Source organism: Silurus aristotelis (assembly GCF_946808225.1).
Source record: "Silurus aristotelis genome assembly, chromosome: 24".
Classification (NCBI taxonomy): Eukaryota; Metazoa; Chordata; class Actinopteri; order Siluriformes; family Siluridae; genus Silurus; species Silurus aristotelis.
The window spans coordinates 10,409,939-10,437,205 of NC_139597.1; the positions used below are offsets into that span (position 1 = coordinate 10,409,939).

Below are 27,267 nucleotides of genomic sequence, written 5' to 3' on the forward strand. Positions count from 1 at the left end.
TCTTCATTCCTGCAGTGATTTCCTCTGGCGTCTCTAGGTGGTGAATCTCCAGGTATCATTTCATCCAAGATATATTCCTGTCTCTTGCAGGATGGTCACTGCACCCTGATATGGCTAAATGAATGAATAAATGATTACCAGTAAATTATTTGCATTTATATCAAATCACAATAGCACAGCTCAAATCTGATTTATGATCTCGGTAGTTGACATTACACAACCTGTAAACTTTCCTTGTGAAGCAGTTCCAGTTTTGTTATTAGCGAGCAGTGCATTCTACAGGACATATGAAACATTACACTACAATTCCTCAAGGGCATACGACAGGTAACAGGTGGAGCTTCGCTAGTGTCAGCTGGGCGGGAACAACAACAGGTGAAATACATGTAGGCATGGAGCTGGGAGGAGTGAAATAGAGGAAGAGGAACCACAAGCACACAGCATGAGTCTGTCTGGAGGAACAGGTAGATGTTGGAAACAGTTCAATCAAGATTTGATAAACTCAGCAAGGGCCTATACCTGTTCAGGTCTCAGCAGTATTCTTGGAGATGCCGTGGAACCGTGTATCTACAGGTGGACTGTTGTTTGTTTGAGACAGAAGACGGAGAGAAGCTTTGCCTTTTAGATAGAAAGCATCATCGAGATTGCCTCCACTTCTATTCCAGCATCAGCACTGAACATTAGACTGGGTGTGCAAGTCTGACCATGCAGTCAGCTGGACTGGAACAAGAAGACTGTTTCGATTTCTTGTTCAAGATTATTCTCATTGGAGACACAGATGTTGGAAAAACATCTGTGATTCAGAGATTTAAGACTGGGATGTTCTCTGAGAGACAGCAGAGCACTATTGGAGTGGATTTCATTGTTCGCACCGTCAATATCCAGGGCAGAAAAGTAAAGGTTGGTTTAGTTGATTTGAGTTGTTCTTGTTATAATTATATAATTGTGCTGCAGTAATTAACAAAGCCATTACTTTAGTAGAGAAACTTGTATTGCCACGTTAGAATTAAATAACTATTTAGGTGGATCCTTTCAAGGCAAAGTAATTTTTAGAACTAGTCAAACCAGCAGCAGTAATACAACCCGCTCTACAGGTTTCCTAAAACCCACATCCTACATTGTTTCCCCTGTTCACCTTAAGGTCTCTTAGCCGACCACTTTTCAACCAGCCATGGCCAGTGGGGATGGCTGTGTATCCTGGTTACAGGAAAGACCAAGAGCTCTACAATCAATTTTTTAACACCAGAGTCCAAGCAGGTAAAATACTGCTCACCTGCTTGAACTCTGGTGTTGAAAAATGTTATAACATTCAGGAACTGAACTAAAAAGTGGAATCTTTGGTATGTTGTCAGACGTAGGGAAGGACTAAAACGCATGACTTCCGTCACTCTGACATCAGTGAAACGTTGCTTTGCTTTATATTTATAGTAATCAGAGGCTCATGTTTCCATGCGACAAACAAATAACCTGTTATAAGCATAAAAATAAGTTATCAACTTTTGTATGGCACAATTGAGGGTTTTTTGGATTAAAATAAACCAGCTTTATTGTGCAACCCTAAACCTAAAGATAATTGCCAGTCTTGAAATGTACAATACACACCCAGTTTTAAAAGAAGGTGCATGATGTGCGTACAGTTAGTTAGCTTATAATGGAGGCAAAATATCTCATGTAGCTTTCATTTTACATTGTATGTTACTTATCATGAATATTTATAGATCTTTAGAGTCAGGTTTAGTGTCTATGTTCCCATCTAAAACATGAACCTCATTATAGTATAACTAGACTAAATAAGTCTGAATTTGTGAAAATATGGAAGTATGTTAATTGATTTGATTGGGTGGAACCAGTGATTTTCCACATGGCAGCCCTATAAATAATTAGTCAACAAATCTCTTCAATCCTTGAGGTGTGCTATAAACACGCTAGTGATTTAATTGCTTAGTAGGTACAATAAATATAAGGTTGATCATATTAATAGCTATTGTTTTCTTTTAAATGTGGTCTACAATATGACATCAAAACTTAAAATTTGGTTTTATTGGAAAACAGAGAAGCAAGTATGTCATATGGTTTAAAGGAGTCTGGTGTGCAAGTTGCATGTGTGTTAGGTTGCTATAGCACAAAAGGTCTTCAGAGATCAGCTAAACCTCAGTGGGATGTGAAACACATAAAGCAGTGATTCACATCTATTCACCTTCAGACGCCTTCAAAATGACTAACAGGCATGTCACAAGTACTTTCTATAAACTATTCAATAACAGCATTGACTATATAGTATGCAAAAACTACTATAGGTTATTAAAGATGTACTTGATTAATTTGAGTATGAGAATATAAGAATTGGAATATGAATAAATACAAAGGTATTTATAAAAAATCTGGGCCAGTTGCCTGGTTATTTGAGACATCTAGCCTTAAGTAAAAGCTTTTTTCTTACGTTATATTCTCACAGTATCTAATTACCAGTTTCTAAAACATGATCTATGTCTCCTTCTAATGTGAATCAGCTACTGTCCAGGAGTATAAAGCTGATAATAAGCATCCAATAATGAGCTTATGCATAGCAAGTAATCACACTTTCTCAAATTGCTGCAGCAAACGTGCTTGGAGATCACTAATTACCTGTCCTGCTTTATGTAAATGTCCCTGATGTCCCACTGATTAACATAGGCAACTCTCCTGCAATGTCAGTCAAGAAAATGACAGGACTGCTTAAAGGGTTGGCTTAGTCTGACCAGCAAATATCTGTCAAAACACAGGCTGAGCTGGTCAAGATAATAGATTAAAACTCTGTTAGATAGCACTGGTACTTGAAAAGTTTCTGGTTTACTGTTACTTACATGCCACTCAAAAATTTTATGAATGTCAATAAAAATAAAGCGATTCTAAATCATTAATTGGTCAATATGCGGAAATAATATGGAAGCTTGAAAACCAGCTGGAGAGTTATTTAACCTGGCAACTGCTTTGACTAACCAGCATTTTTTTTAGCAAGTAGATTGCTGATCATGAAACAAATCCTTTTGATTATTCTCTACTGAACGCATACACACAGATCTCTTAACAACCTTAGACACTACTCAGGAACTATAGTAGAACCTCAAAGCTGATAGCTCTCAGGAGATTTTTTTCCTTGCTTATACTTGCACAGGCAGATTCCCTTGAGATATTTTTGTGGAAAAGTCTAACTCCGTGTCCTCTGTCACAGATGCAGGTTTGGGACACAGCAGGGCAAGAACGTTTCCGCACCATCACACAGAGCTACTACCGCAGTGCACATGCAGCTATGATCACCTATGATATTACTCGCAGATCAACGTTTAATTCTGTACCACAGTGGATCCAAGAGATGGAGCAGTATGGAGCTGCCAATGTCCTGCTGGCCCTCATAGGTAAAAACAGTCTTGTAGTTTCAGTGAGTTTGAAAATGGCTCAAACTTCAACCCTCTGGCTTTGTCAAAATGACTATTGGGAATGTCTGAAATGGTCTGAAGGCCACTTGAGTTTAAATTACATTTCCATTTATTCATCTGGAGAATAATTTTTACAAGCAATACCCCATAATAACGTGAAAGAAGTTTGTTTGACATATTAACATTTATTTAAAAAAAAAAGAAAGAAAAATATCACATGTACATAAATATTCACACCCTTTGCCATGACACTTAAAATTGAGCTCAGGTGCACCCTGTTTCGTCTGATCATCCTTGAGATGTTTCTACAATATGAATGGAGTCCACTTGTGGTAAATTCAGTTGATTGGACATGATTTGGAAAGACACACAACTGTCTATATGAGGTCCCACAGTTAACAGTGCATGGCAGAGCACAAGCCAAACCATGAATTGTCTGTAGACCTCTGAGACAGGATTGTATTGAGGCACAAATCTGAGGAAGGGGACAGAAAAATGAATGCAGCATTGAAGGTCCCAATGAGCACAGTGGCCTCCATCAACTGTAAATTAAAGAAGTTTTGAAAGGTATTGAAGTTAAAGTCTCCCCAAATGAAAATACTTCAGCAAAGTACAGATACGCGAAAATAGCTACTTAAGTACACACATTTACTTCTTTACTGTCCACCACTGTTTTCCATGAAGTAACATGCTATATAATGTCATTTGCAGGTAACAAGTGTGACATGGAGTCTGAGAGACAAGTCGAGTTTAATGAAGCATGCACACTAGCAAATCAGAAAGGAATTGTAGTTGCACTGGAAACCTCAGCGAAGGAAGCCCAGAATGTGGATCAGGCCTTTATCGTGATGGCACGTGAGCTCCTGGCACGCAACGGACTGGCTGTAAGAGAGGACGGTTATCACATGGATTCTCGGCGCATATTACTACGTTCCAACACCAAAACCATTGAGAGCCCCACAAACACAGTGGAGAAAAAGACATGCGAGTGCTAACAGTGGATTAAAAAAAAAAACACATCTGTCGAAAATTTTGTTCATGCCATTCTAAATCCTGTTGATATTTTATTATGAACATTGTTAAATCTAAGAGTCTGACATAACCTTATTACTGCTCACTTTTTTGTAACAAGACTACAAATTTATTTTGCTTCTCCCCCCTTAGACCCAAACTTCCTGAGGATGCAAACCACAATTCCTCAACAACAGTACTTTCAATAGAAACAGTCATTTTAAATATACAGCTCACTTGATACACATGACACACACACACACACACACATACGTCAGTGTACTTGTGTACCAAAACTGCTAAGCATGCATTGGCTATGATACATTAGTCAACCACAGCATGTGTGCTGATTTACATACCAAGTGAAATGTAGGATTTTGAATCAGCTGGATTCTAACAAAACATTATTTCCCAAACTCTTTCTGTGAACTTACTTTTATAATATATGAACATGCTTTTAACTGACTAGGACCAGCCCAGATAATTGAACAGGTTAAAATAAAGTTTACTGTACAAATAAAGGAAATGATAATGCTGAACATGAGGGTAATCCATGGTCACGTCAGTTATTCTTGCCTTTAAGGTACATTTTGACGTGTTTCTGTAGACGCCACAAAGTGTTACGGGTTTTGATGTGTATGTTCTGCTATGTTGACTGTGATAAACTAATTTCATGTAGCAGTTTTTTATAGTATGTGGCTTGCTTCATTTACTGGACAATAGTGCTCTCTGATGTAGAGTAAAGTGTGTAAAGATATCACATTAGAACCCCTTTATATTAGTTGCTATATTAAAAATAAACAGTACATACAATCATTTTTATATTATTATATTTTTATCCTGTTCTCTAAATAAAAATAAGCAGAGTATATACAACAGAGGAGCAAAGTCTTTTTTTACAAATCACACACCTTTCTGGAAAGGGTCAACTATAAAATTAAAAAACAATTTAACACAAACATACAGGATGGTTTTTTTTATTTACACAAAAAGAAATTTTTTATAAAGATTTATACAAGTGTAAATTGAGATTGAGTCAGGTGCAGAAATTGAGATCTGAATCTACAGTATTGTTCAATGTATTAAACAGGCCATTATACCTGAACTTGAACACAGTTGGAGAAGTAAGAACCATGACTGAGCATTTCACGAATGTTACATACATTTCAACGAATATAAAGAAGCACAGCTTCTTTTTGTTTTGTTTTTTGCATGTAACCTATTATAATCACCATTGCCTATTTTCTGCTTTCTGATGTTTAGCACTTTATAACTTTTACTTTTTTTTCTTTTTTTTTTTCGAGAGAATGCCGTACACAAAAAAAAACAAAAAAAAACAAAAAAAAAAACAGTAACAAAAATAAGCTTTACATTTTAAGCTCCTTAAATCTCAAATAATTTCATGGCTATACACCTGTACACAGCAGCACAATGCATTAAATCATGCAGATACACGACCAAGTTTCCGTCAATGTTTACTCCAGATAACAGAATCTGTAGCTGGGTCTGCAGGATTTTCTGTATTATGAGGCTTTCATATGACTGTCCTATGAATAAGGTGTACATGTGATACTAATAAATTAGGCAGGGAATGAATGTTCAAAAAATATCTCCTTTTGTTTTCTATGCATGTGGTCTAGTTTACAATTTTACACCATATTTAACTTTTTCATGGTGCGCCAGCGGTCTTTGATATTGACTGCCGTGCGGCCTTTAAATGGGTACGCATGTCTAATCCTCTCCCATCGGCCTTCTCCATAACGAGCCACTCCTTGCTTCACCCACTCAGACTCTTCATCGGTCCACTTCTGTAACAGAAACAGAGTGAATACTTCTGAGCAAATGTCTCCTACATAATCAGGGATAATTAGAGAAGATTTCCCTGTCTTGCTGGGTTTATAAAACTATTCAAGTTAAACTTGCTTGTTCTTTCCCCAATCCTGTCCTGCTGCTGTTTTACATAAACCTTCTTGCTTTTTACATTTTCAACAAGCCAAACAAAAAAAACAAAAACTAAAAAAAGTGTCTGACCGTTTTACAAAATATTATTGACATTCCCTCTATTTTATTTTTAACCAACAATTCACATCATAAATCTACTGGATCAAAGGGCTTATCAGAGTATAAAGTGTAACTGAAAGAAGGAAATCACTCACCTTCTTTTTGGAATTGTTGTCACTTGAGTTTTTACCTTTTAGGGGGAAAAAAAAAAAGCAATTGAGACTCAAAAAAATCTTTATCCCACATGATTATATAAAATCTATAAGATTAAATAGCATCAAGAGTGATCTTATTTAATGATTATAGTCAGAATTTGTATTTTTTTAATAACTTAAAAGTTAAACCAAGTTGTTAGCACCCAAAAGCAGAACTACAGAACAAATACAACTGAAGAAAGACAAAGCCTCAAGAAAAAAAAAAACTGTACAAAAAGTCTCTCTGTTTTTTTTTATTTATTTATTTATATATATTAATGCATTAGAAAGATTATACCTTTTGATGTTTTACTGGAAACGGAGAACAAGGACTCCTCATCGCTCCACTCTTCCTGGGCTCCAGACACATCCATCCAATTCCTCCTACAGCAACAAACATTTTATACTAAACATCACAAGTGCATACCCATCTTAGGGGCAATTTGTTAGATTAACAGCTAAAATAATCGCCTAAGGCCTTTATTATTGTATGTTTATAACCTGAAATCATATATCAGTTATAATGATATTAAACCATGACCGAATGCCCCAGCTGCGATTAGCTGATATTGAATCACTCTAATCTACGCAAATAAGCCGGAATACTAACAAACTGATGAGAATTAAGAAAGATGTAGTGAAGAGGACACTGATGAAGCAAACACAAACCTGTTAAACGAGGTTTTAGGCCGTTTTGCTGATAGTGGAGAGTTTAACACATTGCTTTCTTCACTTTGTCCTTTACTCTCTGTGTGTGTCCTTCAGGAGGCATTACAGTTATTACACAATAACTCCACTACATTAAACATTTAGATTTTCAAATCAGTCATAACATTATAAACACCTGCCTAATATTGTGCTGGTGCCGCTTTTGCTGTCAAAACAGTTCTGACCCGTCGAGCATTAACACTAAGTTCTTCAGCAATTTAAGCTACAGGAGCCCTTCTGTTGGACCGGAACACACAGGACAGCCTTCGCTCCACACGTGCATCAATGTGCCCAATACCCTGTCACCAGTTTACCACTGTTCCTTTCTTAGACCACTTTTGATAAGATACTGACCACTGCACACCAGGAACATCCCACAATAGCTGTAGTTTTGGAGATGCTTTGACCCAGTCGTCTAGCCATCACAATAAGACCATTGTAAAACTCACTCAAATGCTTAGGCGTGCCCATTTTTCCTGCTTCGAATGCATCAAATTTAAGGGCAAAATGTTCACCTGTTGCCTAATCTATCCGATATTATACAATTCACTGCTCATAATGTTATGATATACAGTGGTGTGAAAAAGTGTTGGCCACCTTCCTGATTTCTTATTTTTCTGCATGTTTGTCACACTGTTTCAGATCATCAAACTAATGTAAATATTACTAAAAGATAACACAACATGCAGTTTTTAAATGAAGGTTTATATTATTGAGGGAAAACAAAATCCAAAACTACATGGCCCTGTGTGAAAAAGTGTATGCCCTCCTGTTCAAACTGTGGTTTATCACACCTGAGTTCTATTTCTCTAGCCACACCCAGGCCTGATTACTGCCACACCTGTTCACAATCAAGACATCTCCTAAATAGGACCTGCCTGACAAAGTGAAGTAGACCAAAAGATCCTCAAAAGCTAGACATCATGTCGAGAGCCAAAGAAATTCAGAAACAAATGAGAAAGATAGTGATTGAGATCTAACAGTCTGGAAAAGGTTATAAAGCCGTTTCTAAAGCTTTGGGACTCCAGCGAACCACAGCGAGAACCATTAGTCACAAATGGCAAAAACATGGAACAGTGGAGATCCTTCCCAGGAGTGGGCGGCCAACCAGAATTACCCCAAGAGCACAGCGACGACTCATCCAAGAGGTCACAAAAGACCCCACAACTCCACCATAAAAAAGAGACTGGGTAAAAATGGTCTGCATGGCAGAGTTTCAAGACGAAACCCGCTGCAGAGCAAAAAAAGAACATAAAGGCTTGTCTCAGTTTTGCCAGAAAACATCTTGATATAAAAATACTCTGTGGACTGATGAGACAAAATTTGACCTTTTTGGAAGGTGTGTGTCCCCTTACGTCTGGCATAAAAGTAACACTGCATTTCAGAAAAAGAACATCATACCAACAGTAAAATATGGTGGTGGTAGTGTGATGGTCTGGGGCTGTTTTGCTGCTTCTGTACCTGGAAGACATGCTGGGATAAATGGAACCATAAATTCTGCCTGCTGTTTATCAGAAAACCCTGAAGCGAACTTGAGTTCTGCAGCAGGACAATGAACCAAAACACACCAGCAAGTCCACCTCTGAATGGCCGAAGAAAAACAAAATAAAGACTCTGGAGTGGCCTAGTCAAAGTCCTGACCGGAGTCCTATTGAGATGCTGTGGCATGACATTTTAAAAGGCGGTTTATGCTCCAAATCCCTCCAATGTGGCTAAATTATAACAATTCTGCATAGATGAGTGACCAAAATTCCTCCACAGCGCTGTAACAGACTCAGTGCAAGTTATCGCAAACGCTTGATTGCAGTTGTTGCTGCTAAGGGTGCCCTAACCAGTTATTAGGTTTAGGGGCAAACACTTTTTCACACAGGGCCATGTAGTTTTGGATTTAGTTTTCCCTCAAATAATAAAAAACCTTCATTTAAAAACTGCATATTGTGTTCACTTGTTATCTTTTACTCATATTTAAATTAGCTTGATGATATGAAACATTAAAGTGCGACAAACATGCAAAAAAATAAGAAATCAGGAAGGGGGCAAACACTTTTTCAAACCACTGTATATACACACACACACAAGTTTTTGAATGAGACTTGCCTCTTTGTTGCTTGTGTCCTAGATTCTTTATTAGGTGAGGGTTGGGAAAGAGGAGAGCTGTTTTCCACTCTGTTGGGGGTGGAGGAATTCTGAGGCTTGTTGAGCTGCTGGTGGGAATCAGATTCTGGCTCAATGAGAATACTTTTCCTGTGATAAGCCAAACACATGATATCAGGGACTTGATGCAAAGGAAAAGCAGAAATAATTATTAGACTTCTGATGCTGGAAAACTATATATAAACAACAACAAAATAACTATTTATAAAAAAAGTTCTAAAATGAACATAGTAAAAATATAAACTTTGCATATAGAATAATCTATATATTTGTGTGATTTTGGGTGCTAAAATATTTGGTGACTAACAGGCCAAAACCTGCAGTTGTGTTCCAAATCCAGGACTAAAAACAAAGAATAATAATAAAAAAAAAAAACAACAAAAAACCTTTGAAGGAACTTAAGGAAATTGCAGTTCACCTGTGAGGAGCTGCTCTGCGGAACGTCCTGACTGGTGTAGAGTTGACAGACAGTGAGCTGAGTGGATCTTCTCCATTAGAGTGTGTCTGCAGTGGACTGGGAGTGTGTTGGGAAACGGAAGTTTCTAGTTCGCTCAGCAGACTGTCCTCCTCCATTACTAACTGCGCTACACTCACTGCAGACACATCACCAGCAGGTTTCTTCTTGCCTTTCTCAGCAGACGAGGCAGGTGGATGATCATGCACATCCAGTGAAGGTCTGTCGTCTAAACTTCCTTGTTCCTGTTGCACGTGCTGTTTTGTGCAGTTCTGCAGAGTTTGACTGCTGGTGTCTGACTGTACACAAGTGCACCCCTCCGCACTTCTTTGCTGTGACTGCAAACTGTCTTCAGAGGGTCTTTCTTCAGATAAACATAGATCCTCTATTGGCGTCTCTGTGAGTTTGAGACAAAGCTCCATGTCACGATCTATTTCATTCTCCAGCTGTGCCTCACACTCCACCTCATCCTCCAGCTGAGTGAAGGGAACAGAGACAGAAAACTGTTCAGCAAGCTTTGGATAGATGGCCTTTAGGTTACCCTGAGTCAAGTGCACAGTCACCAAAACACTTGGAGAAGGAGCACTGTTAGAGAGAACAAATAAAGAAGAGAATGTAAATAATGTGTAATTCATAGATTGTTCCGGGGATTCAGTCATTTAACATGATGTGACATAAAAACATCTGTGCCACCTTCAAATCTGTGAAGGCAAAAATTTACCAAAAATATATTTCCTACGATTCTTAAAATTACATGATTAAGATACAATTACATTTACGATGCCTTATTTTGTAACAAAATTGTAAATTCACTCAGGATACCTTGTATAATACAACAGTATGATTCCCCAAACTAACAATTCTTATGTAAATGTTCCAATAAATGATTTATGAGTACATTTCTTTGTACCCAGTATGATAAATGAGGCCCAATTTCAACATATCTTTATATTTTCCGGCTCTGTATGAACACCTGACCATAAGATCCGTATGAACATCTGACATTCACATTTAGTGGCCATTTTCTGTTATAATAACCCCCACTCTTCTGGCAAGATGCTCCACTAGATCTTGAAGTGTACTTATGAAAATGTAAATTCATTTATCCACAAGAGTGTTAGAAAAAAAGGTGTTGGTGAAAAAGGGTTGAGGCCAGAGCTCTATAACAGACCACTTAAGATCTTCCACTCCAACCAATATAAACTGTATGTTCATAGAGCTGGCTTTGTGCACAGAGACATTGCGGGTCATACTGGAACAGGTTTAGGCAACATATAGCTGGAAAAGATATTTGTCTTGCTAAGTTCTAGAGTCAAACAAAACCTTCAACCTTCTAGAACAACTTCAATACTGACTACAAGAAGCTGTGTACTATAAATCAGAAGTAATTACCAACACACCTTGAATTATTATTAGATAATGTGCTCTGTTGCGAGTTGGATGGAGTATAGTGTCGGACAACCGACGGTTCACTGTTCGCGCTTTCCTGTGTACATGACTGCACATTTTTACTCGTTACTGCTTGAGGGTTTTTTGTGGTCTCACTGTCGACAGTCCTTTCCTGTCTCGAGAGCTTGACCATCTTTGAAGACAATAAATCATAAATGTTAGCCAGCATAACTGCACAGAAAATGACACTACAATGACAAGGCGGCCTACGCATTATATGTCAAGCTACAGTCTTTACTGTTAAAACACTGTTCAGGACGCTAGAGTCGAAAGGTCATCTTTTGTTTCAGGAATGTTGACATACAGGGTGTCATTACTCTCTGTGGATTAACTGGAGCTGCAAAATCGCTTTTAAAATAACCATGTTTATTTTCTATTATATCCAAACTATAGCCACCAATTAGAATTTTAGATAATATATATATATTATGTTGAATCATTTTAGTTCAACTTGAGATAAATAGAAATCATTACCATTATCAGGGGAAAAATTAAATGTTTTATCCCACAAGAAGGTAAAAGCTTACTTTCTTATGCAGTCTAAACTGCAAACGTCAACAGTGAGTAACATCTGACAGGAAACTACAGTGCAACCTCGATCTCTGTGGGGGTTACGTTCTATGACCCCTCATGAGTAAAAAAAAAAACCACAAGGTTTTGATTCTCCTTTTGATGGTTTCTTTTTCAAGGGCAAATGTACATGTACTACTGTAAACTCAACCAATATTGTGAATTACTTGTCAGAAAGGTTTTATTTACTACTTTAAATGAATAATACAATAATAAAATTGTTTTTTAAAAATTTGTATTTAATTTATTAGTACAAACTCTGTTTCGAAATGTTACTCCGAACTTTCGAGCCACTTGTGGCTTTCTCAGATTCTTATCAGATTTTTCGTGAATTACTCCTAGTCCGGTTCCAATATAAAGTCCTGAACTAGCGAGGTCACGAGTGTCAAGGTCACGAGTATCGAGGTTCCACTGTATATTATTTCTTACTGCATAATCTGTGCCTAGTGGTCCCTGATGGCTTCTAATGGTTTTCAGTTCACAAAAAAAAACTAGACAATATCCATTAAGACCTAAAACCATACCTTGACTAGGAAAGGCTCAGGAATGTGGTAGAGTTTCTCAACAAAGTCCAGCATGTCCTGTTTAAACTCGCTGTATGAAATCACATTCAGAACCGAATGTGTGCTGCATCGTCTTTTCATCAGATCTACATAAAGCTTTTTCTACAAAACAGGAGGAAGATGGTTCATAGATAATTTCGTATTCCCCAAATAAATAATATGACTGAAAATCATTCACATAAAAGTCAAGGTATATCTGAAAGACATCTGCCATAAATACAGGCCACACACACACACACACACACACACACACACACACACACACACACACACACACACACACACACACACACACACACACACACACACACACACACACACACACACACACACACACACACACACACAGTACAGACCAAAAGTTTGGACACACCTTCTTATTCAAAGAGTTTTCTTTATTTTCATGACTATGAAAATTGTAGATTCACACTGAAGGCATCAAAACTATGAATTAGCACATGTGGAATTATATACATAACAAAAAAGTGTGAAACAACTGAAAATATGTCATATTGTAGGTTCTTCAAAGTAGCCACCTTTTGCTTTGATTACTGCTTTGCACACTCTTGGCATTCTCTTGATGAGCTTTAAGAGGTAGTCACCTGAAATGGTCTTCCAACAGTCTTGAAGGAGTTCCCCGAGAGATGCTTGCCACTTGTTGGCCCTTTTGCCTTCACTCTGCGGTCCAGCTCACCCCTAAACCGTCTCGATTGGGTTCAGGTTCGGTGACTGTGGAGGCCAGGTCATCTGGCGCAGCACCCCATCACTCTCCTTCTTGGTCAAATAGCCCTTACACAGCCTAGAGGTGTGTTTGGGGTCATTGTCCTGTTGAAAAATAAATGATGGTCCAACTAAACGAAAACCGGATGGAATAACATGCCACTGCAAGATGCTGTGGTGGCCATGCTGGTTCAGTATGCCTTAAATTTTGAATAAATCCCCAACAGTGTCACCAGCAAAGCAACCTCACAACATCACACCTCCTCCATGCTTCACGGTGGGAACCAGGCATGTAGAGTCCATCCGTTCACCTTTTCTGCGTCGCACAAATACACGGTGGTTGGAACCAAAGATCTCAAATTTGGACTCATCAGACAAAAGCACAGATTTCCACTGGTCTAATGTCCATTCCTTGTGTTCTTTAGCCCAAACAAGTCTCTTCTGCTTGTTGCCTTTATTTAGCAGTGGTTTCCTAGCAGATATTCTTGTAGAGATGTGTCTGCTGCTAGAACTCTGTGCGCCTTTGACCTGGTCTCTAATCTGAGCTGCTGTTAACCTGCGATTTCTGAGGCTGGTGACTCGGATGAACTTATCCTCTGCAGCAAAGGTGACTCTTGGTCTTCCTTTCCTGGGGCGGTCCGCATGTGAGCCAGTTTCTTTGTAGCGCTTGATGGTTTTTGTGACTGCACTTGGGGACACTTTCAAAGTTGTCCCAATTTTTCGGACTGACTGCCCTTCATTTCTTAAAGTAATGATGGCCACTCGTTTTTCTGTACTTAGCTGCTTTTTTCTTGCCATAATACAAATTCTAACAGTCTATTCAGGAGGACTATCAGCTGTGTATCCACCTGACTTCTGCACAACACAACTGATGGTCCCAACCCCATTTATAAGGCAAGAAACCACACTTATTAAACCTGACAGGGCACACCTGTGAAGTGAAAACCATTTCAGGTGACTACCTCTTGAAGCTCATCAAGAGAATGCCAAAAGTGTGCAAAGCAGTAATCAAAGCAAAAGGTGGCTACTTTGAAGAACCTACAATATGACATATTTTCAGTTGTTTCACACTTTTTTGTTATGTATATAATTCCACATGTGCTAATTCATAGTTTTAATGCCTTCAGTGTGACTCTACAATTTTCATAGTCATGAAAATAAAGAAAACTCTTTGAATGAGAAGGTGTGTCCAAACTTTTGGTCTGTACTGTATATATATATACATACATACATATACACATACACATATACATACAGTGAGGAAAATAAGTATTTGAACACCCTGCTATCTTGCAAGTTCTTCCACTTAGAAATCATGGAAGGGTCTGAAATTGCCATCGTAGGTGCATGTTCACTGTGAGAGACATGATCTAAAAAAAATAATCCAGAAATCACAATATATGATTTTTAAACTATTTATTTGTATGATTCAGCTGCAAATAAGTATTTGAACACCTGTCTATCAGCTAGAATTCTGACCCTCAAAGACCTGTTAGTCTGCCTTTAATATGTCCACCTCCACTACATTTATTATCCTAAATTAGATGCACCTGTTTGAGGTCGTTAGCTGCATAAAGACACCTGTCCACCCCATACAATCAGTAAGAATCCAACTACTATCATGGCCAAGACCAAAGAGCTGTCCAAAGACACTAGGTACACCTGTGTACACCTCCACAAGGCTGGAAAGGGCTACGGGAAATTGCCAAGCAGCTTGGTGAAAAAAGGTCCACTGTTGGAGCAATCATTAGAAAATGGAAGAAGCTAAACATGACTGTCAATCTCCCTCGGACTGGGGCTCCATGCAAGATCTCACCTCGTGGGGTCTCAATGATCCTAAGGAAGGTGAGAAATCAGCCCAGAACTACACGGGAGGAGCTGGTCAATGACCTGAAAAGAGCTGGGACCACCGTTTCCAAGGTTACTGTTGGTAATACACTAAGACGTCATGGTTTGAAATCATGCATGGCACGGAAGGTTCCCCTGCTTAAACCAGCACATGTACAGGCACGTCTTAAGTTTGCCAATGACCATTTGGATGATCCAGAGGAGTCATGGGAGAAAGTCATGTGGTCAGATGAGACTAAAATAGAACTATTGGGTCATAATTCCAATAAACGTGTTTGGAGGAAGAAGAATGATGAGTACCATCCCAAGAACACCATCCCTACTGTGAAGCATGGGGGTGGTAGCATCATGCTTTGGGGGTGTTTTTCTGCACATGGGACATGGCGACTGCACTGTATTAAGGAGAGGATGACCAGGGCCATGTATTGCGAGATTTTGGGGAACAACCTCCTTCCCTCAGTTAGAGCATTGAAGATGGGTCGAGGCTGGGTCTTCCAACATGACAATGACCCGAAGCACACAGCCAGGATAACCAAGGAGTGGCTCTGTAAGAAGCATATCAAGGTTCTGGCGTGGCCTAGCCAGTCTCCAGACCTAAACCCAATAGAGACTCTTTGGAGGGAGCTCAAACTCTATGTTTCTCAGCGACAGGCCAGAAACCTGACTGATCTTTTTAGATTATGTCTCTCACAGTGGACATGCACCTACGATGACAATTTCAGACCCCTCCATGATTTCTAAGTGGGAGAACTTGCAAAATAGCAGGGTGTTCAAATACTTATTTTCCTCACTGTACATACTGATCCCCAATATAAGTAGTAATGTACCTTGCCAGCTGAATCCATTCCTTTGGGAAAGTGTTTAAGCAGCATCTCCTGAGCTTTTTCAAATCGTTTGCTCTTTATGCAAACAACAATGAGCTGGAATACATATAAGCATCGTATTTCGTTATCATGTACCAGCACAGTGAAAACAAACCCTAATAAGACACTGGGAATGAATTTAGGTCATTTATAGATTAGTTGTTTTATATCAGGGGTATTTAACTAAAATCAATAATCGATAGCAGTATTAATCAGCAGTGACAATTACATTTTTAATGTTTATACATTAGTGATTAAATTTTAAGTATCTAAAGACAATTTGAGGACAGTTTTAAAATGTGTTACTCGATTCAGTAAAACTACACTACAGGAAATTATTTGGTCAACAGTCAACTTTTAGATGTTCTGTAGTAGTATTAGTTGAATGGAATGCTTACAAATGCATATGTTTAGCAATTATTACATTTTTTAATTAATATCACATCTCATAATAAATGATCAGTTATTAAATAATCATCAGTTACAGCTCTACAAATCTAGATGTTACAGAAACTTTAGGTCTCACCATTTCCCTGATTAAGGTGTGAACTTGCTCGAGTGTCTCTTGTGCAACATCCATTTCCGCACAGATAGACTCCAGCACATTTAGCGCCGATTCTAGAGGTGTTAAAGGCTTTTGAAAAGTAACATCTGCAAATAAAAAGTGGGAAAAGAAATATGATTTGCCATATATTGAATAAAATCTGACTTTATTTAAAGAGTTTATCATGTAGATAGACTTACTGAGATTGTCTCCGTCGTTGATCCGTGATAGGAACTGCATGAAGCGCAGTTTGATGGCCATGTCAGTGTGGGCTTCAATGGGTCTGACCACCAAGTCTGCATTCATTGAGAACATATAAACACAAATTAGTCAGGAGGCAGTATTAATGCTTTACTATGCAGGGTTTTATTATTTGTTTTTACTAATGTGTTGGTTGTAAACTTGTTCTCATTATTTCTGTGAGATCTCTGGACTATGGATTATGGACCTTTGAAAAAGTAGATGCCGAACTCGCAAACATCCCCTACCATCTAGGGACGTACCAGTGCCAATTAGATCCCACTACATGTGTGGAGTTTTGACATTAGACCTCCTGGAATGTTTTAAAGGCTCTGGCATGGAGAAGCTGGTGCTGGATCTGTGATGATCACAAATATTGAGCTCAGTAGCTCCTAGTTTTATAACCATAAAGACTGTATAAGACTGTAGAAAGAACATTACTTATAATCATATACTCCAGTACTTATGTTAGTTCTCTCACTCTCCAGTGTTCTGTATTGTTGAAAATTTATGATCAAACTCTTGATGTCACCCAAATGAGGATGGGTTCCCCTTTTGAGTCTGGTTCCTCTCAAGGTTTCTTCCTCATAACATCTAAGGGAGTTTTTCCTTGCCACAGTCACCATGGCTGCTCATCAGGGATAAATTCACACCATTCACCTTAACTCTTAATTTCTGTAAAGCTGCTTTGAGACAATGTCTGTTGTGAAAGGCGCTATAGAAATAAACTTGACTTGATCTCTGATGGGCTAATGCCACAGAAGAACATTGTGTGTTTGGGTATATAAACTTGACACCGCTCAGTTGGACTGACTTAACAACTCCAGTACTGCTGCACTGATAACTAGATGGAAATAAATTGAGGACTAAATCCCAACTGCATCACTATCAACATTACGTGTAAAATAAAAGATCATTGTTTCAAGTGAATACAGACACTGCATGTCCAAATGTTTGTGGACACCTGACCATCACACCCTTATGGACTTCACCACCAAATTGTTGCCACACAGCTGGAAAAACAAATCCTTGAGCCACTGCGTTTTTCTTTTGGTGATATGTTAAGGATCATTGGTGTATTTGAAGGTGAAGGACCTGTCCATGTTCAGCTGTCAAGAAAAGGGATGTGAGAATTTGGATTGCATCATCCATTTTCCTGTATATATGGGTGTTGTTATTAGGACTTGCTAGCCCAAATAGAACCTTAGGTTTTATCAACAGTTAACACGATTAAAGGAAGTGAACATGCTAGCCAGCGTAGCTTCTTAACCCTCGGACACAAAACTAACTTACTTTCAACGAGGTTCCTGAGCTGCGTGAAACTGTTATAGTCTTCATTTCGAAACGCCTCGAAGGCTTTAGAAACGTAAAAGTCGAAACTCCAGCGGTTGATAATTTGCTCGTCACTAAGTTGTTTGTTGTCGTTCTTGCTGGATGACGCCATGTTCCTCTTGCTTCATAGTTTTTTTCTTTCTATTTTAACTGGCGCGAATAATCTTCTTCTTCTGCAGGTTTTAGTGACACACACACACACACATCAACACGTGTTCAGCGCGCCCCCTAGCGGCCTGTTAATTTCTCTTCCTTTTTATCATGAATTATTTTACATATTAGATAAATTAATGATACATGATTATATTAATTTTGTTATTACAATATTTTATAATTGTATTTTATAATCGTACTCTTTAACTTTGTAGCTCGAGTCAGTAGTGTAGATTTTTACAGCATTGACATTTAAGGTTCTATAGAGAGCAGCTCAGACATGCTGTGCAGTCTCCATCCTCATACTGGTTCACTATTATTCATTTCAATAATCCTGATTTGGGGTAGGTACAGAATAAAAAAAACAACAAAAAAAAAGTGTTTGGTAAATATGCAGGTCTTTAGCTTTAGTTTGAGGATTCAGCTGTACAGACTGCAGGGACAATACATTCCATTCCATTACCTTGGTGAGATTCACGTACCTAACCCTAAAGCATGTCCTCCTTGTACCCTGAGGGGTGGTCGGTCCAATCAAACCACACTCTAGATGAACAGGAAGTGTGTTGCAGAGTGGGGTGTGATGAGGACGGTGGGTATTCACTGGTCTGTTTTTGGATTTGTTGGAAAGCATCAGCAGTTTAAATGTAATGCTGGCAGCTACATCAACCAGTGGAGAGAGTGTAGTAATGAAGTTAACATTTTTAGAAATCCTGACTGGTGGAGAAGGTTTAACAATGTGGGAAATGTGTTCTTAGCACACTTTTGCAGTAAGGTATCAATACTTTGACACAAGTAGGAATGTCAAGAAGTCTTTACACCACAGGTTGTGGTGAAGTGGGTTACCAATCAGAAGGTCGGGGGTTTAAGCCCTGAGCCCTGAGTCCACTGCAGGCCTCCTTAATCCTCTGTGCTGAATTGGCACTGTACTCTATATTTAACTACAATTGTGACTCAATATATGTAATTTTTACTGACAATGACCGTTAGCGATTACATTCTGCACGTCTGTTGAAGATTTCATTAAGATTTAACTGTCCGCTACTCACATCTGCTGCCTGTGCATGAGTCTTTAGCACTGCTGGCTTCATTTTCAATCCAAAAAGACTCAAGAATCAGTTCCAAAAATTTGAAAAGCAGCCTTTGTTTAAGTTGAATAAAAATATTGCCCATCCCTGAGACTGGTAATAAATCAGTCAGCTCTAAAAATTTGGTTGTACTTTATCTAACATTAGTAGTTACCAGCCAACTTATTCCGGGTTTGGGTGGTACCTCAGGTTTTTGAAGGTGTTGGGCTAGTGATTAGAAGATCGGGGTTCAAACCCTGCTATCACCAACCTGAGCCTATTAGTTGCTTTATTTTTATTTGTCTATTGAATACTAATAGTTTGTCTACTTTGTGACATTAAACTGTAAATTTATTTGATAATTAGGTTTAGAAAGGAAGAACTATTGGTTCATTAGGTCCATTGACGGCTGGCTCTGTGATAGAGTGATAGGTCACTGGTTAAGGTGTTGGGTTAGTGATTAGAAGATTGGGGTTCAAGCCCCAGTATTGGTTGCTTTATTTTTAATTGTCTATTGAATACTAATAGTTTGTCTACTTTGTGAGATTCAACTACATTCATTTAATAATTAAGTTTTGAAAGGAAGCCATGTTGGTTCATTAGGTCCAGTAACTACTTATTCAGTATTGGACTAGTAGCTTAGTGGTTAAAGTGTTCAGCTACTGATTAAAAGCTCAGGTTTCAAACCCTGGTTTCGCCAGCCGTAGCCCATTAGTTGCTTTATTGTCATTTGTCTTTTGAATACTAATAGTTTGTCTACTTTGTGACATTACACTGTACATTCATTTGATAACTAAGTTTTGAAAGGAAGCCATGTTTGTTTATTAGGTCCAGTGACTGCTTATTCAGGGGTGGATTGGTAGCTCAGTGGTTAAGGGTTTGGGCTAGTGATTAGAAGATTGAGGTTCATTCCCTGATATCACTTGCCTGAGCCCATTGCTTGCTTTATTTTTATTTGTCTATTGAATACTAATAGTTTGTCTACTTTGTGACATTTTACTGTAAATCCATTTGTTAATTAAAGAGACCTGTTGAAAAGATTGCTTTATTTCTTTGTCTTTTTTGAAAGACTTGTTTGGCCTATTTTTAATATGAGTTAAATAATGTTGCAGTATGGAAAAGAAGCCATGTTGGTTCATTAGGCTTATTGACTGCTTGTACAAGTCAGAACTGGTAGCTATGTGCCTAAGGTGTTGGTTTACCGATCAGCAGATCCACACAAGGTTGGGGGTTCAAGCCCTGGCATTGCAAGTGGAAACCTTTATTTCTCTTTTAAAATCTAATAGTTTGTTTACTTTGTGACATTTAACTATAAATCAATTTGTTAATTAAAGAGACCTGTTGAAAAAATTGCTTTTTTTTTGTTGTCTTTTTTTGAAAGACTTGTTTGGCCTACATTTAATATGAGTAAAATACTCAAGTATTGTTCAAATTACATACGCTACAATTTACTCACGTCATACTGGAATTGGTGACTTATAACTTGCAATGGAGGAAGTTTTGCAGTAAGGTATCAATACTTTTACACAGGTAGGATTGTCAGGAAGTCTTTACAGCACAGGTTGTGGTGAAGTTAGTGCCAATCAGCCGCAGTCCAGACAGAATTACAAGGTGTTAAAGTATGGAAAGGAAGCAATGTTGGTCCATTAGGTCCAGTGACTGTTTGCACAGGGGGGAGTGGTAGCTCAGCAGCTCATATATAATTATTTTTAATTATCTTTACTTATCTGTTGAAGAGCTTTTTGTTGTCACACCTTTGGTGGTGCAGTGTGAAATGTTGTGAAATGTTGTTAGCAAACTCTCTTTAAGAACAGATGTTTGTGTAAAAAAAATTTGCCACATCAGAGGGGTGGCACAACTAAAAGAGCCAAACGGAACTAGTTCTCAGCTGACATCCTCCACAAAAAGCTTTTTTTATTCACAGTCATACTGCCTGAGTCTTACAGGAAGCCCAAATTTCATGTCATGCTGAACACTATACATGTACATACCTACAATATAGGATCACATGCATCTTATAATATTCATCTTTCATATATTAGATAAGGACATTCTATCTATCTATCTATCTATCTATCTATCTATCTATCTATCTATCTATCTATCTATCTATCTATCTATCTATCTATCTATCTATCTATCTATCTATCTATCTATCTATCTCTTTGCCTGTCTAGTTTGACTACATTAATCTTAAATAATTCTATAAGTACTATAACATCCAGTAATAGTTTTAATAATTTATATTTTTCCAAACAATCTCAGATTCACTGTAATTTAGGTAATCTATGTTTGACCATCTTAATCATCTATATTTTTATTTACAGCAAACCCAAATACAGTATCTTACAACTCTGTTCTCCAGATGAAACCCACACTGTATGAAATAATATTTTTAATATTTATTGTGTTCTGCAGAAAAACTTTAGAAAACCGTGTTAGATCCGGGAGAGATGTTATTTCTCAATTCTTCTGCTGCTGTTCTGCACATAGTCGGAAAAGTTTGCAGCTGGTCGTGGAGAAAGAAAACGCCCCTTCTCCACGGAGCAGCACCAATGTTGCCAGATTGCAAATATTTCAAGAATATAGGCATTGCAGTTTATTCAGCCTATATTGAGAAATGCAAGTTGATTAGTACAACTCTACATATTTTTTTAAGTTAAATATAGATATATTATGTTGAAAATTTTTTACTGTTTATTTTTTTATTTTATTTCATATTATGTAATTACTTTCCTTAGCCTACATGTTTTGTTTACACAGCAAGTAATATGCCAATGCAAACCATTTCCCCCATATTCTCACTAGCAAATGACAAAACAGCCATGCATTTTCTGCATGTGTGCATAACAACGATGCAAATTTAGCAACAGAGACAAAGCATCACAAATTCGCTCAATTCTATGCAAAGTAGCTATGGCACGGTAAATCCCCGAAAGCCTGGCTCAGGAGATTCCTCGGACCAGTCTTGTGACATCCTATGACATGATGTCTGACATTTCTTCAGTTTTTATCTTAAATGTTTTGTACTCATTTACATCCAGATATGCAGGAGAAAACCTGGAAACAATGTTCTTTTTTCATCTTGTTTTATATATACTACCTTTTAATAAATGTGTGCAGAGAAATTAGTAATACAGGTAGTCGTCGACCACGATTTGTCGTAACACGATTTGGTCGTAAGTAGAGTAGGCTATATGTACAGTACTGTGAAATGATGTTATAAAAATCTTTAAGTAGTATTTTATCATAATTTTCTTTCATTATTGAGAAACTCAAAAGGAGTTGTAGATACTGTCCTGTATATACCTAGTAGACTTAAGCCAGGTGCATACCGAATGATTTTGGCCAAGATTTGTTCATCCGATGTGGACAAATTTAGAAAATCCTAAAAGATTCCTAAAATCCTAGGCTAAAATCTGTAATCTTTGATCACTGATTTGACATCAGTTTTTTATTTGCGGCTAGCTACAGTTAGCGAGAGAAGGCAGGGCTGAATGTGATCGATGACGCAAAACTTTAAAGGTGTCTTTTTCTTGCGTGCATCAGTTATTGACCTTCATACAGTCTATGACATTTTACAACTGAGAACCTACAGTGTGACGTACAGTCTGACAAGCAACAATTGCAAAGGACTTTACGAATCACACAGTGTAAGCCCTGCATTCGCTTGCTTTGCAAACCTGCCAACAAAATGAGTAAATATCTTAGAACATAAATCTATTTTAAAGAAACAAACATCGCTGCTAAAAACCATTGTGGACAGTGTGGTTAAGGCTCTGGGTTGCTGATATGACGGTTGGGGGTTCAAGCCCCAGTATTGCTAAGCTTGGGCCCTGAAGTAAGGCCCTTAACCCTCTGTGCTCCAGGGGTGCCATATCATGGCTGATCACATCAGGCTGTGATATGCAAAGAACAAATTTCACTGTGCTGTAATATATATGTGACAAATAAAGGCTATTCTATATTTCCACAAGCAGTCTGTGACCCTTGTTTGTGTCCAGGGATTATATGGATGAATACTTTTTAAAAGGTATTATAATATAGCACATAACAATCCTACACTTTTAAAATGACTGAGATTGTTTATTTGTTGCTTCTATTATACGCCTGCTTTATTAAAAGGAATTAAAGCAACCTGAACTGAAAGAGCTTTAAACTTCCACTGTGTAGGAAGATTTATGTCCAATATGGCAACCCGAGAGTGTGCCACGGCTGCAGTAGCGGCCACGACGCGCTCCGTGATACGCTGCATTCATTCCACATCGACTCGTAGCGTAACAAAAGCCACAGCAGCGAATATTGTGCGGAGAAACACGGACAAGTCATGCCTTCCAAAAACAAAACCAAGAGCGCTAGCTCCAGCGACAAACCCGCTGCGAACCCCCAGGATGACGCACCGAAGAAGATCCCTAAAGTCAGTAAAGCAGACAGTTCTGCAAACTCCAGGTCGGGCTCGGGAAAGATCTCCAAGTTTCTGTCTGCTCTGTCCTACTTGGTGTTAGTGTCTGGAGCAGCCTTCGCCTCTTTCTACCTGCAGAGAGTGCTGACTGAAGTGAACCAGATCCGCTCAGAAAGTGAAGAAGCCCTGCAGAAAAACGCCGAAGTTCTCCAGAAAGTAGAACATGCTCTTCTACAGGTGGGCTAATAAACCTTTATTTATTTATTTACTGATTGATGAAGGTAACAGTTGTTTTTTTTCTGATTATAGAGCAATGGTTCTTAAAGCTATAGCAGAAATTGAGAAAGATCTAACACTCCCCAGTTCTCCTTCTGGTCCCTGATGAGTTGGCAACCAAATTTATGTTTGTACAAAGTTATATTTAGGCCACAATGGTGGAAAAAAGTTAGATTAATACATTAGAAACAATATATTTGTATAACACTTGCAAAAAGGAAGTCTTTATTAAAATATTCATGTTTGTAAGAGTAAGAGTTTATTCACTCACTGTTCCATTTATTCCTTCAGGCCAGTGGAAACATCTATGAATGGAGTAGATATCTAAAATACTTTGTGTGTGTGTGTGTGTGTGTGTGTTGGTCACCGTCAACTCAACATAATGGGATAATCATTGTCATTGTCAAAGCTATAGCTTTTTTTTTTTTTTTTTTGTCCAAATGTCAGCCGGGTCCATATTAAATATATAAATTTTCTATATTAAATTGTAATTTTCATAATGTCAGTTTGTTGTCGATTTAAAAACATAAATGGATATAAGCCTTGTGTGTGTAAAGTTCAATGTGATATTGTAACCGTCACCCTTTTTTTTAGGTGAATTCTATGAAGTTTTCTCTGGAGGGTGTGGAGGCTGCAGTGGGCCGTACTCAAGCCGAACTGGAAAGCACCAATCGAGCCATAATAAAGGGGGAAACAGAAACACGAAGGGTTGAGGAAGTGCTCCAGAAACTCCAGAACGAAATCCTTCGTGACCTCTCCGAAGGGATCCGGGAAGTGAAACAGGCACGGGAGCATGATTTCTCTTCTCTGGAGAAAACTTTGGAGGTGCGCCTGGCTGAGCTAAGTGGCTCCATTGCTGACAGCGTAGCCGAGTTCACTGGTGCTCAAGAAGAAGCTCAAGCCCAGCTCAGTCACCTCAAAATCCGACTGGAAGAGCACAATGAGCCTGGTAATCTCAAAGATGAGCTTTTGTCCATCACCACTGCTGTGGCTGGACTTCACACTGCAAATGAGGTGGCAGAAGGCAACATAGGTGTTCTCAGAGAACAGATTGTGTCAGTCAGTTCAGAGCTGCAGACGAGGAACAAGGAAGTGGTGTCCTTGGCTGAGGAAATCGAGGCAGTCAGGTCTCTAGTGCAGTCTACTGCTGGCTCATTGAGGCAGGAGGTATCCACATCACAGGCCAAGGTGCAGACCATGTCTGACCAGATCCAAAGTATGAAGGATGACCAGCTCAGAACCAGTCAAGCCCTGCAGAGCCTCCAGACAGACATGAGGGGAGAACTGTCTAAAACAGAGACCAGGGAAGACGACCTTGAGGCCAGGGTGAAAGCCACTGAAGAAAGTATAGAAGCACTGGAAAACTCTGCCACAGAGCAGGCGAGCCGAGTGGAGGCTTTTCTTTCCAAATATGACACTCAGGAGAGCTCATTAGCTGCCCAGAGCCAGGAGGCTGAGACTGCAAGGCAAGCACTAAAGGAAGAGCTGGGGGGATTAAAAAGTAGCCTTGGAGAGCTCCAGGCCAGCATAGAAGCTTTGTCTGACACTAATGCCAGGTTAGAAGTTGATGAGGCTTGGGGAGAGCCAGAGCTACAAAATGACGATGCTCAGAAAGAAGAGGAAGAGGCCTCAGAAGTTGAGGAGGAGACAGGAGCAGAAGAGGTAGTTGAGGAGGAGACAGGAGCAGCAGAGTTAGTTGAGGAAGAGGAAGCACCAGAAGTATTTGAGGAAGAGCCTGCAGCCGAGGAGGCGGTTGAGGACAGTTTAGTAACAGAAGAGGCAGTTGATGAAGACTCAGTTACAGATGAGGTATCTGAGGGGAAGAATGAAGTTGAGGAATTGCCATTAGAGGAGGAAGAGGAGGAGGAGAGACAGTAAGTAAAACAATCTATAGTCTAAACCTTTAGGTGGTAAAATATCATATTGGAAAAGGTCAATGGACTGATTCTGTGAATCTGAAAAATACATATCATGCACTGTTGTTTTTTTTCTTCGTGGACTTATTTTCTTACGGGCGTCTTCCAATCCAAGCTGCTCTAAAAGTTCTGAATGTGTCATGAATGCTCAGTTTTCCAATAAAATATTTAAAACATAAACACGTTGTGAATATCTGCTGCCCCAAACTTATAATTACGTATTTTTTGTATACAGTACATGTATTTCTTTTAGCAATACTGTCTTTTTATGAATAATTATGAAGTCTTACATTACACAGTGCACGATCACAGTGCTGTCAAAACCCACTGTTCAGGGAAGCAATGTGTGGTATCTGCAGCACTAAGCCTTTTCATCAACAGATACTTTAGAGATGGAATGCAGTGTCACTTGCCATTGGTTTACAGCTTCAGATGTATCCTGGTGGCTTGTAATGATTGGTTGTGGGGGGAATTGCCCTGGAACTACAACCCCCTCTATTTCCTCTGACTCAGGCAACTTACAACACAGCACAAATCAAACGGAGGCCAAACTTTTTAACAAAAGAAACAGTTTGTCGTCAGTGTACAAAAATGTCTCAAGAGAAAATCCTGATGTCTGATACCAGTAATTACAGTGTGATGATAACAGAATAAACGTCAACATCATTAAAATAATCTAAAGAAACAGGGTGGAAATGATCATTCCATAAAAAACAATATATCAATACTGGATATGTGACAAATGTTATAACATCAAAATATATTATGTAATAATATTACATTATCTAAAAGCAGCACATAAAGATATGGAGTGAATTATGCAGTGTAGGTGTGTTTTTTGTTATTTTACATTGTGATTTATTATAGCAGTTTTGGGTGAGTTTAAACATGGCCAACTGCATTATTAATATCTCCAACATACATAACATCTACTTTCACAGAATATATACGTACTATATTCATTAAATGATGATTGAATCTGATATATATATATATATATATATATATATATATATATATATATATATAAATATATATATATATATATATACATATATATATACACATTTATATATATATACACATTTATATACAAATGTATATGTATACATGTGTGTGTGTGTGTATATATACAGTGAGGAAAATAAGTATTTTAACACCCTGCTATTTTGCAAGTTCTCCCACTTAGAAATCATGGAGGGGTCTAAAATTGTCATCGTAGGTGCATGTCCACTGTGAGACATAATCTAAAAAAAAAAAATCCAGAAATCACAATGTATGATTTTTGAACTATTTATTTGTATGATACAGCTGCAAATAAGTATTTGAACACCTGAGAAAGTCAATGTTAATATTTGGTACAGTAGCCTTTGTTTGCAATTACAGAGG

At 38.3% G+C, this 27,267-nt stretch overlaps 4 protein-coding genes across 6 annotated transcripts in view; 2 read left to right on the forward strand and 2 right to left on the reverse strand.

Moving 5' to 3' along the window:
• cct2 (chaperonin containing TCP1, subunit 2 (beta)) overlaps positions 1–27,267 on the reverse strand; it is a 92,053-nt gene that overhangs the window by 11,400 nt on the left and 53,386 nt on the right. The gene's annotated exons all lie outside the window — the stretch shown is intronic.
• Positions 399–5,113, forward strand: LOC310719195 (ras-related protein Rab-19). The gene is made up of 3 exons (XM_083528661.1): positions 399–900; positions 3,212–3,395; positions 4,128–5,113. Exons 1-3 carry the CDS (start codon positions 706–708, stop codon positions 4,409–4,411), a joined length of 663 nt encoding a protein of 220 aa, XP_083384787.1. The 5' UTR covers positions 399–705; the 3' UTR covers positions 4,412–5,113.
• On the reverse strand, positions 5,187–18,296 carry terfa (telomeric repeat binding factor a). 2 transcript variants are annotated; one of them, XM_083528446.1, is made up of 12 exons: positions 18,029–18,296; positions 16,696–16,791; positions 16,478–16,602; positions 15,916–16,008; positions 12,482–12,622; positions 11,339–11,520; positions 9,903–10,523; positions 9,428–9,574; positions 7,292–7,381; positions 6,921–7,006; positions 6,584–6,618; positions 5,389–6,235 (listed from the first exon to the last, which is right to left on the reverse strand). In XM_083528446.1, exons 1-12 carry the CDS (start codon positions 18,177–18,179, stop codon positions 6,077–6,079), a joined length of 1,926 nt encoding a protein of 641 aa, XP_083384572.1. In that variant the 5' UTR covers positions 18,180–18,296; the 3' UTR covers positions 5,389–6,076. The 2 variants fall into 2 exon arrangements, with proteins under 2 accessions (XP_083384573.1, XP_083384572.1); XM_083528447.1 differs by lacking the exon at positions 7,292–7,381 and having other exon boundaries at positions 5,187–6,235.
• On the forward strand, positions 23,488–26,058 carry ckap4 (cytoskeleton associated protein 4). 2 transcript variants are annotated; one of them, XM_083527844.1, is made up of 3 exons: positions 23,488–23,923; positions 24,557–25,624; positions 25,655–26,058. In XM_083527844.1, exons 1-3 carry the CDS (start codon positions 23,612–23,614, stop codon positions 25,838–25,840), a joined length of 1,566 nt encoding a protein of 521 aa, XP_083383970.1. In that variant the 5' UTR covers positions 23,488–23,611; the 3' UTR covers positions 25,841–26,058. The 2 variants fall into 2 exon arrangements, with proteins under 2 accessions (XP_083383970.1, XP_083383969.1); XM_083527843.1 differs by having other exon boundaries at positions 24,557–26,058.